This window comes from Coturnix japonica, chromosome 9 (genome assembly GCF_001577835.2).
Source record: "Coturnix japonica isolate 7356 chromosome 9, Coturnix japonica 2.1, whole genome shotgun sequence".
Classification (NCBI taxonomy): domain Eukaryota; kingdom Metazoa; phylum Chordata; class Aves; order Galliformes; family Phasianidae; genus Coturnix; species Coturnix japonica.
The window spans coordinates 19,523,561-19,541,745 of record NC_029524.1 but is presented as its reverse complement, the minus strand read 5'-3'; the positions used below and the strand labels follow the sequence as shown (position 1 = coordinate 19,541,745).

The following is an 18,185-nucleotide window of genomic DNA, read 5'->3' as shown; positions in this document are numbered from 1 at the left end:
ATGTTTCTTGTCTTATGTTGTAGACCATTTAATTTGCATTATGCAAGAGACTACAAATTTGATTTACACATTTTAATTCCAAGCTTGCATTTTTACTACTTTCAGATACATCTATATGCAAAGCATTATGGGTTGCATTCTGTGCTAGATCCTTAGTTTAGCCAAGCTAATCTTGTATCAAAACTGAGATGAGAGGGGAACTGAGGTAACAGATGTCTTTTTTTGTCTTACTCTGAAATGAAAATCAGCTGTAGACTCAGCTGACTGTGCTGCTCAGAACAGACCTCAAGCTGAATCTAGTGCCACGAGTCTTCATGAGGCTGGTTATAGCCAAAGTCAATCTCAAAGGGGCAGCAGTGATCCAGCACTCACAACTTCCCTTGAACTTACCCCAGCAGTAAAGCCTTCCACAAGGCAGGACAGAGGGATCCTGGCCCTAGGCTGCCTAACATTTCCTTGGGGAAAAGCAGGTAAGCTGGCTTTCTGACTGCTCTATGGGCCCTGAATGGTGTGCAGCAGGCAGTCTGTGCTTTTGTTCCTGGGAATATGAGATCAGTCTGTACAGGCTGCTGCTTTTTCTTATGGAGCCTTATGGACAGGTTCCTGTTACTCAGTTTGAACGGCTCACTTATTCACCAAGGTTTTGGTGACGGAGATAGATAGAGAAATAATAAAATAAAAATGGTGGAAAACTGCTCTACTGGGGCACAGAGAATTTAAGACTTTCCCTCTTTTAAAAATTACAGAGGATTTATGCATGTTCATTGCTTGGAATTTGCTTGAGTTAGGTCTGCCAATAAATAACGTTGAAGCATTCATACCTCTGGGGCTCAAATGGGATTTGTGTTGTAAAAGTGGTGGGTGAAGGAAGAGATACAGACTTTTGTTAAAGGGCCAACAGAGAAAACTGAATGAGCACCGCTGATGTCCACAGGATGCAGCTATAAACTTCTTCCAAGAGAAATATTAAAGCTCAATAAGAAATTTAAAAAGTAATAGGAAAACAGAACAAAACAAAAATATACAAGCAAAAATACAGGAGTTAATTGTGAGAGAAACTCACAGCAGACTTCATAAATGATGGTAGGTATCAGTGGTCAGACTCTTAAATTTAGATGTCTGCACTGCACTGACTCACACAAGAAAGTCTGGGTTCATAAGAACTGGGTGTAGTAAAAACACTGATCAGCCTAATCACATCTTCTACTCAAGGGTACATTAAGTGTTACCTATTCTACTAGTGAGTCTACAGTGGAAAGCACTTCTTTTTGTTTGTTCTCCATCTCCTCATAGGCAGCGTGCCTAGTAAGATCAAATGGTACGATCTGTACTGAAATAGCTGTGTGCTGTGATACCTTCAGCTGTCAGAACTGCCTCTCCTTCTTTCTCGCTTTGCAAAAAAAAACCACATACCACAGCACCATCTGCTTCACCACGATGCAGATTTACTGCAGAGGAGCTGGATTTTAATGGGAGAAATCATTTGACTACAAGAGAATTTTATGACGTTGCTTTAATTTTCTTTTATCGCTCCTTTATTTTTCTTTCCTCCAGTTCCCACATCATCCCAGGCTTCCTAAGGCACCAGACTGTGATGCTGACACCAGATGGGGAAATGAGTTTCAAACAGCTGCGGGCTTCCCTACTTCCAGCCACTGCGGATTCATTTCTGCAGGTGCATATGGGAGAAGCTGGTGATAGCAAGACAATACTAAATTTAGTTTGCTTCCCTGCAACCTCTGTGGGTTTCGGCATTCTCACAGCTCACAAAATTTGCCACAATCACAGAATCTGTTTAGAGAGTGCTGAATGACTGGCAGCTGCCTTCAGCTGATGAAAAATAGGCAAACAAAGGATGACAGCGCACAGAGAAGGAACAGAATGTATTTACATGGATCCCTTTGCAGGAGGCTGTTTATCAGATGGTATGAACTGCTTTATTTATAGCTAATGACTTCTCCAAAAACATTGTTCTCTGTCGACTTCTACTTCTAAGCTGACAGTCTGGAGACCTACTCTGCCAAGGAACTGAAATCATTTTGAATTAAAAAATGGTGCAAAAATCTTTACTAAGCATTAATGCCATTTATTTTTTTTTCTGTAGCAAATACATGATGCTATGGTTTTGGAAATGGAACAGAGATGGCTGATGCTCTTATATCAGAGGAACTGGGCTACCAGCCAACATCTGAGTTCTGCTAGTTATGTTCCCAACCAGGAATTAATTCCTGAACTGATGTATCTGAGGATAGAAAAGCAAACTATAGCATAATGTGCAGAATCTGGGCTGTGTGCATACTTATCTTTCTTTCTTCTATTGCCTTTCTATATCTGGTCTCTTGAGATCTGAAAATTCATTAAAGTCTTGAATCACAATGTTCTTATGAAGTGAAGTAACATATATTTACAACCTAAGTCTTGTATAAAGAAAAGGAAGTATTCACTCTTTGAGCACGATGCCCTTTAAAGAGTTTCCTTTAGCCAGGGTTGGTTAAATCACTACACATGAAACAGATGAAATATGGCTAAAAAAATAAACATCCTCATATTTATTTGTTTGATGATTAAGACATGAAAAATATTACTTTAAAGTCTCTGTTATTATTATGTTTTTAATCTTCACATGTTCATTTACCTTAAATTACCAGTAGTGAGCACTACTGCACTACTGAGATGTAAGGAGCGGGCTGAGAAATGCAACACAAGAAGCTGAAGCAGTGGTAGTAAATGTTGGCCACTGTAAAATGCAGTTTTGACATGGCACTCAGTTCCCTTACAGAGAGTTTTAACTCAGAAGTTGAGAAGATGTAAGAAAGTTCAAGTACTTGTCAGGTAGACTCAGTGGTAGGTAATAAAAGCCTCTCAGTCCAATAAAATGAATTCTTGGAGGCTTGAGACGTCTCAAGCCGGCAAATAATAAGCCAGGAATGACAGTACAAGAAAGCATGTCAGATAGAGCCTATCTCTATTTTTTTCTCTATAGGAGAAAAAAATCTTTAAAATGAGTGCACGTGCTTTAAGCTTTGGCTAAGTTATGCTAGAGGGAAGTAATACATATTTCAAACCCCAGCTGCCATTTGCTAAACCAGCTCTATTACTTCCTTAAGCTCGGTAAGTTCACTTAGTCTCCATTCCTCTCTAATCTCATGAGACATTTAATTAAGTCTTGTGTCTTAACGTTTGCTCTCTAAAGACCCGAGTTCTGCTGAAGAATCTAAAATTCAAGTTTTAACTGACCTTGCTCTGGAAAGGCAGTTAAGCACATAAATAGTCTCAGTGACCTTCAGCCCATGCTCTGCTCTATATGGCTGTCCTGAATTAATCTCAGGAATGTACATACTAATGAAATCCATGGGACTAGTTACAAGAATAATGATATACCTGTAAGCGTTTGTGGTATTTGTTTCAAAGCTGGGGACCACCTGACTATCTGCCCTGGTAGCCCTGGTTTTCTGCCTGATACATCACTGTTCTATTTGAATCAGTGGCAGAGATACAGTTAAGATGACTAGCTTGTGTACTTAGAGCTCTCCGCTTCTCCAGACACTTAAAGCTATGAGTACATGGATAAACAGCCTCCAACAGAAGCACGCTTCCTGACTGTGCTCTGTGCTTCTGTAGAAACAGAAGAGCAACAACTACTCCATTAACTACACTGAGGAGGATTTCAGTGTATGACAAACTTTGGATAAGTTTGCCCTTTGTTTTCAAAATGGGCTTTGTTTTCTCTCACCCTCAAATGACACTCCACAGAGACTCTGAAGAGCTACATCTGGAATGAGGAAAATATGGCTGAAAGAATTTAATTTATCATTAGAATAAGATCCAGTGTGTCATCCAGATAGGAAAGCGAGCCAGGGATGAATGTCTGAAATAAAAATTTATGAAACATGAAATGAGCTTTAATAGTAAGTCTGTGAAGTCTGGAAACAATAGGTCTCTCAGGAGTGGCAGAGTCCTATTTTTATGGTGCTCTGATAGATGGGAAGGTGATAAAGTGCTGGATATGAGGAAAGAACTAAAATCGTAATTGAACATGGTTCGTAAATCCACGGGGATCAAAAGCTACACGCTGAGTACTAATTCCTGCTGGGAAATGTTTCTATTTAGTTACACTGTGACAGTTAATAGTAAATATAATCTAACAGCTGTAACTCTTTGGTTTATTTTTCTCCTAAGATATGACTTACTATTGACCTTCTGTTATCTATCATTTGAAGATTCTGTCCGCATTTTCCAATAAAAGCTCTTCTTCCACTTTTTGATTAAATTAGACTGTGAGCTCAGACTTTGATTAATATGGGGTAGCAATGTCTCGTTCTTCCAGAACTGAAAATGTCCTCATTTAAGATCAGATCAGAAGATGAGATGAAAGCCTGTTATAATTTTGAAAGGAATCAGTCTTTTTAGGCCAGTCTCTACATTTTTGTTATTAATCATAAAGATGGATACATGTAAAAGAAGATATTTTTACATCTATACCAAAATTCTGAGAATTCTACATTGACAAATGGCTATTAATAAGAGAAGGATATAAAGAGAAATGTTAAAAAATGAGACCTTCTGGCTTAAAGGCCCACTGCTTTCACAGTTTGCAACTATGAAGGGGCACTGAGGATGCCAATGAAGTTCACTCCTAGGTGAAAAGTTGCTGAACTTAACTTGAAGGAAGATTAAATTACAGAGAACTAGAGCTGAATGAAAATATTGCAGAGCGCGTTCAGCTGGTTCTATTTCTTGTCCATTGCTTTCACACATGTATTTCTTCTCCCATGGATGCAAGGCCATTTACTGTCATCATATTCAATAACATTAGTATGCCATTGCTTCTGAATCCTGCTGGCTTCACAGTTGACACAACTGAAAGACCACATAAATCTGCCTAAGAAGCTGCTTTCTACCTTCTAACATGCTACAGCATCCCTGCCTTAGAGGTGTCTGAACGAAATGCACACCAAACATCAACAGACACAATTCCCCTCTTACCATATAACCAATACCGTGCACTTCCTTGACCAAAATTAAAACACAATAACCCTAGTTCTTCTTAAACTACTATTTAGCAAATATCTGAATCACATTTAACAGACCATCCGCCTTTTAGCTACGTATGTACAAGATAACATCCTGCTGGTAGTCCTTAATCACAGCAGAAATAAAGCTACAGAAAGAGACCTCCCTGCTGATCCATGAGCTCTTCTCAGCAGTATTAAATGGTTTTCAGAAGACAGCAATAAAATCAAAGACATTTTACACATACAAAAGAAGTGTTTTATAGGAGGGCTGTTAAAGCCGATGTCAAAATTTCACAATCCAATCTTACTGTACCACTGGAGCTGTCATGTGCACACATCCAAACACAACGTGTAATAGTAGGCACACATTGTTTTGGTATCACTGTAAATTGCAAGCTATGAATACATCAATATTCCTTTTTTTCCCCCATGTGTTTCTAGAACAGTTCTAACAATCCTCAAATTTCATGTTTGTCAGTGGGAATTCCACTGAAAATACGTTCCTGTTTCTTGTGCCACACTCATAGAGAAACTAGGACACGTAAACGAAATGTCTGAATGAGGAGAATTCATACACAGGAAAAAGTCTGAGCTTCTGTCAAAATAATACGAATAAAGATGCAGCATCACTGATCACCCTGACAGCGCAGAAATGCAGATCTGTTTCCTGATAGAAAAACCATAAAGAATGAAATTTGCCTCAAATGCTCATTCACAGTTAAACAAAGTCGTTATTCAGAAATCAAAGGAATAAACGATGATTTAGATCCACTTTCCATTAGATGTTAATTCCAAGCATAAATGGGTCTAACTCAAAAAAGCTAACAGCAAGTTCCAAATCCACGACCCCTGGTGAACAGTGAGCTGTAGCACTGCTAAGCAAAATACAGAATGTAATTCCCTGTATTTTAGCCTTTTGTTTCATAAAGCTTCTTATATGGAAAGGAAATGCAGTCAGATAAACTAACATACACAGTGGAGATGAGATACTTTAGGGCCTCTGTAGATAATCTAAACATTGTTTGCTGATTTTTTTTCCTGTCCATCCTGATCAGTTGTGAAAACAAGGCTTTTCCCCTCCATGTCTCACAGGAGATACAGAGTTTGGAGAAAAAAAATATCTGGGGAAGATAAGTGTTATTTGTTGTGGTCCAAACACAGTTTTAATGAGGTAGTAAAAATGTCTTAAAGCAGAAACAGTTTTATCTGCCTATTCTGTTTCTAAAACACAGAAATAATTCTAACATTTCTGCTCAGCCCATTTGCCTGTCCTAAGATGCATTTATTATGGCTACAGGGCAGCAACAAACAAGATGCATAAACATCTCCTGTGCCTCTATTGTGCACTTGCAGAGCACAGAGTCTAATTAGCATTGCAAGAGGAAAAGGTGACAGGCTGACAGGCACTGCTGACCTTGACAAGTCCATGGTGGATCACACATTTGCAGTCCCAAAGACTCTGGTGCACAGATGACCCTGGAGTGCTGGCATTTTGCATTGTGCTGAGCCTTTCCTTTGCTTTGCAGTCTGAAGCTCTTTGGAAGAGCAGAGATGGCAATCAAAGAAAGGGCACAGTCCTCTCTGGGTACAAGCATCTCTGTTCTGCAAGCTGAGCCCAAACCTGTTAGCGTGAGTGGGTCTGCGAGTTGGAAGGGGCAGGACGTGCTGGGCTGCAACAGCCTGGCTATTGCTTTCTATATTTTTGCAGGACAATGACTAATTATTTCAGCCTGGAAAGTAAACTTTCCTCTTCTTCACTTGCACAGCATTGCTGCTGGGTCTCTTTTCTCTTTGTCAAGCAGACAACATTCCAGGATATGGAAGCTGCAGGGTTTGCTGTTTTCTTACAGTCTTTCCTTGATGTCAGTGTATTTAGAAGGCTCTCATTTCCTTATCCCTATTCACACTTTCACAGCCATGATAGGATGTTCGCTTCTCTGGTTCCTAGGAGTCAGCAATTACAATTGATCTCCCAAGTTTTCAACCATCCCTTCTTTTCCTCCTATTGCAGATTAAATTTCACAGAACACCATCTTCCAACCTATGAAAGGCACCTAAGGGGGCACTCAGGGATAGTTCTCTTAGCATAAGACAAACTTCTAGCTATCTTTCTATTATCGTAAGTAAGTGCACACCATTTTATTCCTTTCAGCAGCACATGGAATGTACTGTCTCTTCACAGAACATCACAGATTAAAACAGAATTAGTAAAATGAACGGGCAAAAGATTTTGTGTTTAAAGCTATAAATATATCTAATTTGATGGCACTGATAAAGGCTAAAACTTGAAATATATTTTAGATAAAACCCATGAATGTTCACCAAAGTGTCCTTTAGGAGTAATACTGCATATTACGGTGTTGAATTATACCATTTCCCAGCGCTTACACCTTGCACTGCATTCACTTTTTACACTTGTTGTTCAAATCCACTGCATATACGATTAATTCAGGATTCATTGTGCATACCAAAAGAGTTTACACCAAGGCAGGAGAAACTTTTTTCTTTATAACACATAATGTATTATCTGGCAGCAAAATAATAATAATAATAAAATAAAATGTACGAATTATTAGGTTTTACCTGAGTTTTCTCCTTTTTACAGCCTGTTTAGATGTTAGTCAGCAGGGACGTGGCTGTGGTGTACAACACTGCTTTGATGTCAGACTGTGCTCACAAAGCCAGGAGGTCCCGCTGAGGTAAAAGAGGCAGGTTCGTGTAAGTAAAGACCATTTATTTCTTTGGAAAGAGGTGCATTTCTTATATAGCCTGAGCTGAAGGAAAAATGAAGCTTATAAAAATGACCAGATAACATTTTGCGTAGTGCTTTTGCTGCAAGGAGAGACTACGAGGCCCACACTAACATTTTCCCCTCCCTGAGGCAGCTTTTCTTCCCGCCCTATCCCCGGGACTACAGTTCCCAGCAGCCCTTGCGGTGCCCTCCCGCCTCCTGCACGGGCTCGCTGCCGCGGAGGCTGCTGGGACTTGTAGGCGCCAGTCCGCCAGGCGGCTGCTGCGGGGAGTTCGGGCGGGCTCCAGAGTCCTTAATTGAAGCTGGAGTTTCATTCAAGTACATCGCTGGAATGTTTCCTGAGACTGCTCACCAGAGGGGTGTGCACTTCTGGTATGAATGAGGAAGGGAAAATAAATGAGAAAACAGAGGTAGGGATATGATATGATTGTTACTGTGCATTAGGTTTGCTGTTTTTCTATGAAAACTAAATGAATGTTTCTTAGCGGATACAGTGAGAGGTCTCCATGTTGCTTCAATCTGCTTTTCAGACTCAAGGTCTGAAAGGGAGCTGGTGTGGTATTGTCCTTGTTATCAAGCAGAACACCAGAATGATCCTACAGGTCAGAGAACAGGCAAAGCTTGGTGTGAGGAGAACTTCCAGTTTTATCAGGGGCTGCAATAGCAGAATGCCCCATGAGACAGTGATTTGTGGGCGGGTGGGCAGAAGAAACTTGCTATGGTTGTCTGTGTACCAGGGATAGCTGAATAAAATACTGTATGAGGGGCAGGTAAGTGAGCAGTGCCCTGAAGTAAAGCAATTGCAAGTAGGAATTGGTGCGTTAATCCTTACAACCAGCACATCTCAGTGCCCAAATTTCATGAAGCACTCTGAAATATTAAATGGTGTTTTCTTATATCATGCTCATATAATATGTGCCTGATCCTTCTGGGCCAGCCATGTGTGTTCCTTTTGCTTCTGGAGGTTGTTACTGTCCATGGTTTTCACTAATTGTCAGTTCTTGATGTAGAATTAAAACAGTTCTTGAACTGGTCTAACCAGGCTTGAAGTACCATGCTGGAAAATTGTATGATTCATGCAGGCAATAATAACTGAGATATGTTATTTGCATTACTAATAGAAGTAAGTCAGGCCTCAATAAGCTGGAGCCAAGGCACATTCCTCATCAAGATATTGTCCTCATCCAGATACATTCCTTGTCTATATTACGTTCCTGTACGTGCCTAACAGCCTGATTCCATGGCTGATACTGCTTGAGCTAGACCTGCTGGGTGACAGGATATGTAGATCCACGTGCTAGATGCTTTACACCATGCAGAGCAAAGTGTTTCTAAGAATTGCCCTGTTGTACAGAACAGGTCAATCCTTCTACTTTCTGAGAGCAGTAGGGTGTATTCTGTAGGTTCTTTGGTGCAGCCCGATTTTGTTGACAAGCCAAACAAATGTTTCTCCATATAAGCCATTCCTTATTGCTGGGTTTCTTTATGCTATGCAACTGGTTCTCAGGTGTCTTGGGGACACAGGATAACTATTGTGAGCTGCGGATGTCTTTAGGAGGAAGTTGGCAGCACCGTTTGTGATCAGATTATCCTGTGGTGTGATTCCATAGTAGGCTAAGCTCACCTTTGACTGTTTTCAACTGTCTTAGTTTTACTGCATTATATTATATGCCTGCATTTCAGGCATTTTTTAGCTTGGTCTTCTAAGGAAATTAGGCTTATTTCCTTCCACTACTTCTGTCTCGGCATTCCCCCATAGCATGCTTTTTAACCCATGACCAATTTCAGTTACACTGTAAAGAGATGCTGATCTCAAATATATCTGTATATGGAGAACCTCGCTGAACTGACAAAAAGGAGGATGGTGATTCCTTTCAGTGAAGCGGATGTATGAATGTTTCTGGTTTCCTTTTTTAATTCATGTTTCCCATGCTAAAAAGAATTCTTGCTGTATCACTCCATGACCTTTTATGTGGCTGTGTTTAACTCTGTTTGGCTGGAAACCAGAGAGAGAAGCAGTAAACAGACTTTGAAATGTAATTACCTGCCAGCCTAGGCCTAAACCTGAGCAACACAACTAAAAGGCCCCAAAACAACCAGAAGCAGCTGTTTCTGGCAGATGCAGGATAAGCTTGTTGAGAAGCTGCCTGGATGTTCTAGCACACAATCTGTCCTGCTGTCCATGAGTTGCTGCCTATCGGGTACTGACACGATTGGAGAGAGAAGTAAATAGGACTGGGAACACACCATTTGGTTTAAAGTATGCTGCAGGATCGAGGATAAGGCTGAGGGAGGTGGCCCAACAGTCTGATTTTTGCATACATGTTGCCAATTGCTGTTTTACCAGCATCTGCACGGATCAGTTTTTTAATTAACTGGGTTCAGGGCTGGACACTGCTAGTTATGGAGATGGACGGCTAATAGCTGATGGCACTCAGGAAGTAATAAAGCTTTCATAACATGTTATGCTGTGTTTTCCATGTTCCCCTTTACCAGATTTATGTAAATTTGTGTTGATGCAATGCTATGACTCAGTGCTGACTTTTCTTGGAGCACAGATAAGTTGATTCCAGATATGCACCTTAGAGGAGAGCACTGAAAGATGCAGAGATGGTGTTAAAAAGGGGAAGGGAGTGCAGCCCCTTTGGGACAAGGCTCTCTTTGGGAAAGCCTCTGCTGCTTATCAGAGCTGCAGCAAAACTGCTTTGAGTTCACTGTGAGAAAAATGCTTTGTTCTTGCATCTCCACTCATCCATCACTATAATAGTATATAATAGTACCAAGCATTGTGATGTGGGTTTGTTTTCTGTTTTGTTTTGATCTTAAAGACTTTTTCCATTTATTCTCTGTGAAGGAAAATGATCGTAAGGCTTGTAGACTAAAACAGGCATAAGAAGCAGGCATTTCAGGCAAAATTTGTATTCTGAGTGAATATGAACTGTGAAAGGTATTTATGAGATCTTATTTCCCCTTGAGGTAAAAGCTGGGAGAAGCAGCAGGAGTGGCTGCACTGGGAGCCCTGAAGAGAGAGTGCCTGGGAGCTTCACAACCCCATCCAGGACCTGCTTACAGCATCACGTCAGGAATGGATTCTGCCTACCCTGACATTTTATTCCTGTGAGGTAGGCTCTGCTTCCGTGCTAACAGGTACCCCTTTCACAGCTTTTGGCTTCAGGTAAAAACTTAAATGTTTCTAAAGCTGTTAGAACTAAAGTGAACTCACACAAGTCTTTACTTTCTGCATTGTTTAAACTTGTGGAATTTATTACTGAAAGTAACAGTGGAGCAATATCCAAAGGAATGAAAATATCTGCACTTGAAATGGCAGAAGTACCTGCGTGAATTTCCTTGGCTCTCATTCAAGTACTTTTCTGAGAGAACTCAGGCTGAGGTGAACAGACTTCTGCCTCCTGCTGCCCTGCCAGCGCTCTGCTGGTGCCTGTGGCTGAAACACCCAGCTGGGAAAGTGGGGGACTAGAAGCAGGGCTGCTGGCCTGCCAAGGGCACAGGCTCTGTGGTCTGCAAGTGTTGCTTCTCTTGTACATAAAACAACAATGTTACTTCTGTGTAGTTTTTCATCAGTGGATTTTGAAAAACCCCTGAAAATGTCTCCTCCCACTCCATGCCCCAGTGCTCTGTTGCAAAATCTAGCATGGAAGGTAGAGGTGAAAACAGAAATGCCTGAGGTAAGAATCTTGCAGAAGTATTTCAGGGCAATAATATTTCAGCATTTATGAATCCACCCTGCAGACCAGAGCCCAGGTTATATCTTCGTTAGTGTAGTAGTTTGTTCACCTTTGGAGATGGGCCCTTGTAGCAGACACGTGGCTCTCCCAGAGAAGGTAATGTGGCATCTGAATTACTGCTGCCATTGGCAGTGCTTTACCATGTCTTTAATTTTCTATGTGATGTGGGCAGTTTTTCAACAGAAAACCTTATTTTATTGAAAACCACTGGAGGAAAAAAAGGTTGAAGGGCTAGATCAGCTTTTACTAATGGGTCAGCTCAGGCTGTTTGGTGAGGAAGGGAAGCAGGAAGGTGTGGCAGTGTTGCCTTGGACATTGCTTGTGGGACATTCTACTTCCTAAGTGAAGCTGATTCAGATTTGGGAATGATTTGACTGCAGGCAGGTAGTTTAGAACATAATTATTATGCAGATTTCTACCTAATTTACTTGTCAAATTAGATCATTAAAATACCTCAAGCACTTGTGGCTTGGTATAATTTTGTAGCATTTTTAGGGCAAATTCACTGAGTCTTACTCACTTAAATCTTGCTCAAGTGTTCTGTCCTCCCTGGTGTTCTGAAGCAGGACAACTGATCTGTGGGTGTGGGGCTGGGAGACAGACACAGAAGGAAGACTGGGAACTGTTTGAAAGTGGTATTAATCAAAGGTTGCAGGAGGTGAAGGCATCACCTGAGACTTTCCTGTGACATTAATTGAGATGCATTTTTGTGGCTATGTAACTCTGACACCATATTTTTGCACAAACATTACATTGCACCTCATAGGAACTTTAGCAGCCTGCACTGTAAAGTCCCACAGAAGCAGAGGTATGTTGTTGTCATTCCCAATTAGAGAAGGCACGAACTGTAAACATTTTTTTGCTGATTCTCCTGTATAGTATTGCAGTCTTGTACAGTCCTCCCTCCCTGCACATCTTCTTCTTTGACTCTCTACTAATTATCAAATTAATGCTGTCATGAGAGTGTGGTGCTGAGCCAGACGATGGCTGTCCTTATTGCATAATGCAGTTTTGGCCAGAGGAGTTTTTAGCAATAGCAAAGCAGGGCGGGGTATGAAGGACACACTCTGTAATTGAGGATCAAAAGTACTTCTCTCTGCTTCTCGGTGTGTAGAGGAGATGTTCAGCTGCAAAAGGAAGAAGTGTCAGGAAGTGTCTCTGTAAACTTTTTGTCACTGGGGAGAAGTGAAGAGGTAAGTTCTGCTTTTTTCAGACTCTGCACCATTTTTTGGGAGGAAAATTCTTTCCTCAAAGTAGTTTGGCAATATTTTGTTTGATAAGAGGCTTAAATATTATCTTGATTTAACAATAGCTGCATTTAATGCACAGAAATGTGTCTGACATAGGAAGGATATTAAGAAAAGTAGCTCATAGTGCTTCTTTTCTACAGAAATATTATCTGTGAGGCAGAAATATGGAAGGTATTGTAGACAAATGGAAAAGATAAGGCAAAATTTCCCTGAAAACTCTTAAGCTGTAGCTTTTGTTAGGATGAAATTCCACTGTCTACAGATCTATGAAGTATTTAATTCCTGTGGAATATGATGTTTTCCAAAGACTTTGACACCACCAAAAGTTCTAACTCTCCAATTAAAAAGGGGGGAGTTTGTTTCACTTCCTAACTGATGAAGCATCAGTGACTGAACAAGTCCTGTTTTCCTTTCGCCTCTCCAGCTCCGTATTCTCCCAGTAACTGTATAATGTAACACTAAATAACCATTAGCATCAATCTGAATGCAGAGCTTTAAAGTAAATGTGCATGTTTTTATTCTTGCAGTAGATAGTGCAGTCTCTGTTGCAGATGGAGCTGTACTGTCTGTATATGGATGTACTTTGTTGTAGTTCTGTATGTGTGTTATTCTGCATACTTCCAGTTTTGCACTCCAACAGCAACTGAATCATAAAGCTTCCAATTCCATCTGCAGTGACAGAAATCAGACTTCTAGCCAAGTTCAGAATCCATGACTAGTGAAGAGGGAGCTATGAATGCTTTCTGAATTAAGCTGCTTCAACAGAATCTGAAATAATCCATTGCAAGGGAAAGTTATAAAAGTAGTTTGGTTTGGAAAATGGACTTGCAATAATTATTAGGTAACAGATTTCAGGAAAAAAATATTGTGGAGTGTTTGTATTGTGTCAGCAGCAGGCTGAATTTGACTCTGTTATTCAGAAGTGAAGGTAGAAAAGGCAAAAGGAGTACAAATGGAGCTTTTCATGGGATAGTCTGTTTCTATCTGGTCACGTGTTGTGCTTTAAAATGTATTTTGTGGTCTCTGGATTTTAGTTCTCTGATGCTTTTATAATATTTGCTAGCTGTGGTCACTATGGACGGACTGGAGAGAATTGAGTTGCTGTTTTATTTTTATTTATTTTTATTTTTTTAATTTTATTTATTTTTTTTCTTTTAAAGGTTTCTTTTTCTCCTAACTATCCTTTATTGTAATAGGGGAGGCTTTCAGAAGCTGCTCTGTCTTGAAGATGGATATTAAGAGCATGAAGAGCTATCTTTATTGGCTGTACTGCCAGTTCGAATTAATCACCTGCAGCTATCTCATGGAGCCCTGGGAAAAAGTGCTCTTCTACGGCTTCAACGTCACTATGTTAGTGATGGTAGCATACACTGCTTACATCTTTTTCCCCGTCCATATTAGCACGGCTTTTCAGTTCTGCTTGCCCTTATTTGGAAGCCAACGTGAAAATACTGTTTCTGTTGTGAAGTAACATTGGCAACCTGACATAACTTTTGGATCAAAGAAGTGTTTTTCTCAACGCTTTCTGTTTAGAAAGACAGGTTCGGGGTGTGTGCAAACACTGTTTTACTCTCTTCATTTTCTTCTGTATTCTGGGACTATGTGACAGCAAACTTTATTTGCCAAATCAGTTTCAGTCAGTCCTCGTATTTATCATTTGACAGTGCCTTTTAAAGAGCTTACAGTTTTAAAGACTGACTGAAGTTACAAAGCTGGGTTTGGTAAGGAAGCAACTGTGCTGCATATTTTGTTACTCCAGGGAGAACTGTTTGGATATGGAGAGTTTTCATCTTGGGAAATTCCTATACGGCATATAATTGTTCTTGTCTGCTACAGCTCTGCTGACAGGGAAGATGTGTACATGAAAGGTTTTATACGATACCATGCAACTACAGGCTGCTTCTCTAGGCTTGATATGTATGTATTTATACAATAACTTCAGTATTTATTTAGTTTCACTCCGTTATTTAATGCAGTGAATTATTTGACTGGTTCATCTTTATGAAAATAATGCAGTTGATTTGTTGAAATTGTGAGGATTTCCTTCCACAAATATTATAAATAAAACTCTGATTTTCTTGGACTTAAAATAATTTGCCATTCTTTTAAAAGATCAGTAAAGCATACATACCATATGCAAAACACTAAACTACGTATTCAGCTGGAGTAGGAATATTTTACACTCTTGCCATTTACTTTTTTCTGGAACATGAACTGTTGAGACTTCAGATTTCATAGCTAACACTGCGGACATCCTGTAATTGGCTTTGTTTTGAAGCCCATGGTTTTTAAACTTCACTCTTGAAAGCACAATATGGTTATGCTGCCAGCTTGTTAGAGTGGATACTGACTGAAGCTGGCCAGAAATGAAGTACCAATGCAATTAAACTGAGAACATGTGCTCAGCACCATGCCCACAGCACAGCAGTGGTGTATGCAGGATGACAGCCCAGCTCTACTCCTGCCCACAACGAGGTGACTTTTCTGTCTTTTGAGCGCAGTGATGCTCCTAGAACATCTTCACCTTTAGGACAACAGAATGCTCTCAGTAAGTGGTAATCAACTGATGTGGAAACTGAGATTGAATACTGTCATTAATGTTGGAAAAGATTTTTAGCTCATCGAGTCCAGCTGTCAACCCATCACCATTTGGTCACAGACTGTGACAGCACAAACTGAAAACACTAATTATGTTACCTGTCATCTCACCATGAGATCTAGTTACTTTCCCAATTTATGATTAGGAGAGTATGAAAACAGCTTATTTATGAAAACAAAGGCAGATGAGTTTAAACTCGTAACTTTTTCAACAGTACTCAAGTAACCTCAGGTAAATTTGTTTAAAAACAAAAAAACCCTTTGGTTTAGTGCTTTTCAATTATAATCTGATTGTATATTTTATTAAAGCAATCTAATGGCTTGGGTTTTTTCCTAGCAGTTTTCATGTACAGGAGGCAGACTGCCTTTATTGGAGTTTAGGAGCAGAAGAGGGAAACACAGTATTAAAGTTTTGTCAACTGTTAGACTATTTGTCAAGATAGCCATTTAGTTTCAAAACTATCAGTCCATAATGTAAGCAGGTAAATGTAGTATTTTGCATCATACGTGCTCGAGAGACATGCAGATATTGCATTATATAGCTGCAGAGAAATCTCAGAATGTAAATAGGCCAACATAGTTATGTTTACATTGAACGAGAGCAGACTGTACACATACATCCGAAGCATTTGTTGACATTAAGGAATCTGACATCTGGCTGGAACTTATGTTGGGTGTGTTTGTGTTTTTTGTTTGTTGCCACCCTTTCCCTGTCTTCCCCAGGTAAACCCACCTGGTGTTTGTTGTGGTTGCATGGATTGCCTGGTGTCTCTTGCAATAGCTGTCACAGGATCTTGCCTGTGCAGGTGTCCTATTTGCATGCTGCAGTCCTTCGACATGGGCTGGCTTCTGGGCATCTGCAAGTGGCAGCAATGCAGTTTGTTCCATCCAACAGTACAGATCTCTGAAGCTCATCTGTGAGAACTGGAGGGAGGAAGGAAACAATGAAAATCGAGAAGGATACAGAGAGCTAAGAGGAAACTGAAAAATACTTAATTCATTTTATTCATTATGATCTTTTCCATGCATGGAACAAAGACTCCTAACTACAGAGTAGGATTTAAAATACAGTGTTTAAATTCCACCTTCTAATTGCTGTTTTGAAACAACACAAACAAAAATACTAACCTGCTTGGGCATGTTCCCTGCCCAAGGAACACTTGATGCAAGGGATATCTCATTAAAAATCAACACTCCCCACCATGCTTCCCCATGTGGGTATACAGCCAGTTCTCTGCAGTTTCTGCACATAGATACATGCATGTGCACAGTCTTAACATCAGTGAGATAGAAAATAATTCCACACACCTGTCTCCCCCTGTCAGTGAGGGTTGAGCTTTTGGGTATGTGTGTGTAGGGGAAGATAGGGTTGTGTGGCGGTGCTGTTTCAGGCTTCTATTAATAATCAGGTGCAGGAATAAGAGGGGCTTCTTGTTTTCTCCCAGGGCTGTTAAGCCCAGTGTGCACTCCTATGTACTGAATGTACTTGCTCAGTGACTTTCTGTCAGTAAATGAATTAATGTTAGTATTACCTCAACATTCAGTGTTAATTGAACAAAGTTATTTTCAGACATATAACTATTCTAATGTCATTCCCATTCTGATCTTTGTGAATAGTTCTGACCTAGAAAGGAAACCGAGGGTGACACAAAGCACCATTCATAGCTCTGCTTCACCGACTTCTAAAAAGGATTCTCATAGTTAAATGGCATAACTTAATAACACTGATTCAAGAAAGGTAAAACCATATAACTAAATAATAAAGATCTGCTAAATCCAAATACCTCTTGCTTCTCACCATGATCTGAGTGATTACAACTCCAATACATTCCTTGTATTAGGTTTATTATTATAAGACGTTCATAGCTTACCTCTAATAAAACAATTTATTGAGTAAATTATTTAAACTTCCTAAAAACAATGAAGATAATGATTTCTTTTTTTGCACAGAGTTTTACTTCTGCTAACAGTTTTTGAGGCCTAAGATAAGTTCATGGTCCTTGTTACTTTTATTGCTTTTGCATATGATGACACATGCATTTTGTCTGTGCTACTATTTACACTGAGTTCTTATCTTAACTATTTGTTATCTGACTTGAAAATCCTGTTTCTAAGAAAAACTTGTCAGCACTTTCTAGCCTATGCATCCCACAGATACATATCTTGCATATGTGTATTTAGAACAACAATGAGTTTAGAGAAGACCTGTATTCTTTTCCAAAGCTAACCTTAGGTTAGCCAGTCTTGCTTGGCTGAACCTTTCTGCTTAACTTTAATGCTTAGCTGCGACTGCTTCATGTAACAGCCTACTAACAGCCTTATTTGTTACTGAAAGTACTTCTTGAATGATACCCCCAATACACAAGTATTTACAGGGGAACCTTTCCAGCAATTTTCCTGACTTAAGGTGCCTAAACAAGTACCTTGTTACAACTGCTGTCTACCTGAACAGAGAGCAAGAACTGAGGGCTTATCTCCAGCCTATCCCATGTGAATTCAGGAACTATGTTTTCTGGCTGAATTTACACAACTAGGCAATTCTGGCACATGGCTGCCTTAAAAGGAGGAGGCGTTCATGCAACACAGGGAAGACGGTGATCTAAACACCTCATCCTTTTGACATTCATCAGACCCACATATGTCACTGAAGTTCTCCAACACGTGGGAGGTTCTAGGGTAAGGCTGGATCTCCACAACCCTCCCACCCAGAATGCTTTTCTTTAAGGATACCTCTGGCAGGAAAATAGAAAATGAGCCTACAAGTGTGTGAATGTTCAACAGGCATGTGATTTCTGACCTCGCTTAAATCGATTCGCAATCAGCA

General features: G+C 40.1%; 1 protein-coding gene across 1 annotated transcript; it reads left to right on the top strand.

Annotated features, from left to right (window-relative positions):
* Positions 1-215: 215 nt before the first annotated feature.
* On the top strand, positions 216-14,844 carry LOC107318352 (serine palmitoyltransferase small subunit B-like). The gene is made up of 5 exons (XM_032446653.1): positions 216-470; positions 7,621-8,177; positions 10,744-10,889; positions 12,628-12,706; positions 13,960-14,844. The coding sequence occupies exon 5, from the start codon at positions 13,992-13,994 to the stop codon at positions 14,232-14,234; it is 243 nt and encodes an 80-aa protein (XP_032302544.1). The 5' UTR covers positions 216-470; positions 7,621-8,177; positions 10,744-10,889; positions 12,628-12,706; positions 13,960-13,991; the 3' UTR covers positions 14,235-14,844.
* Positions 14,845-18,185: the final 3,341 nt, after the last annotated feature.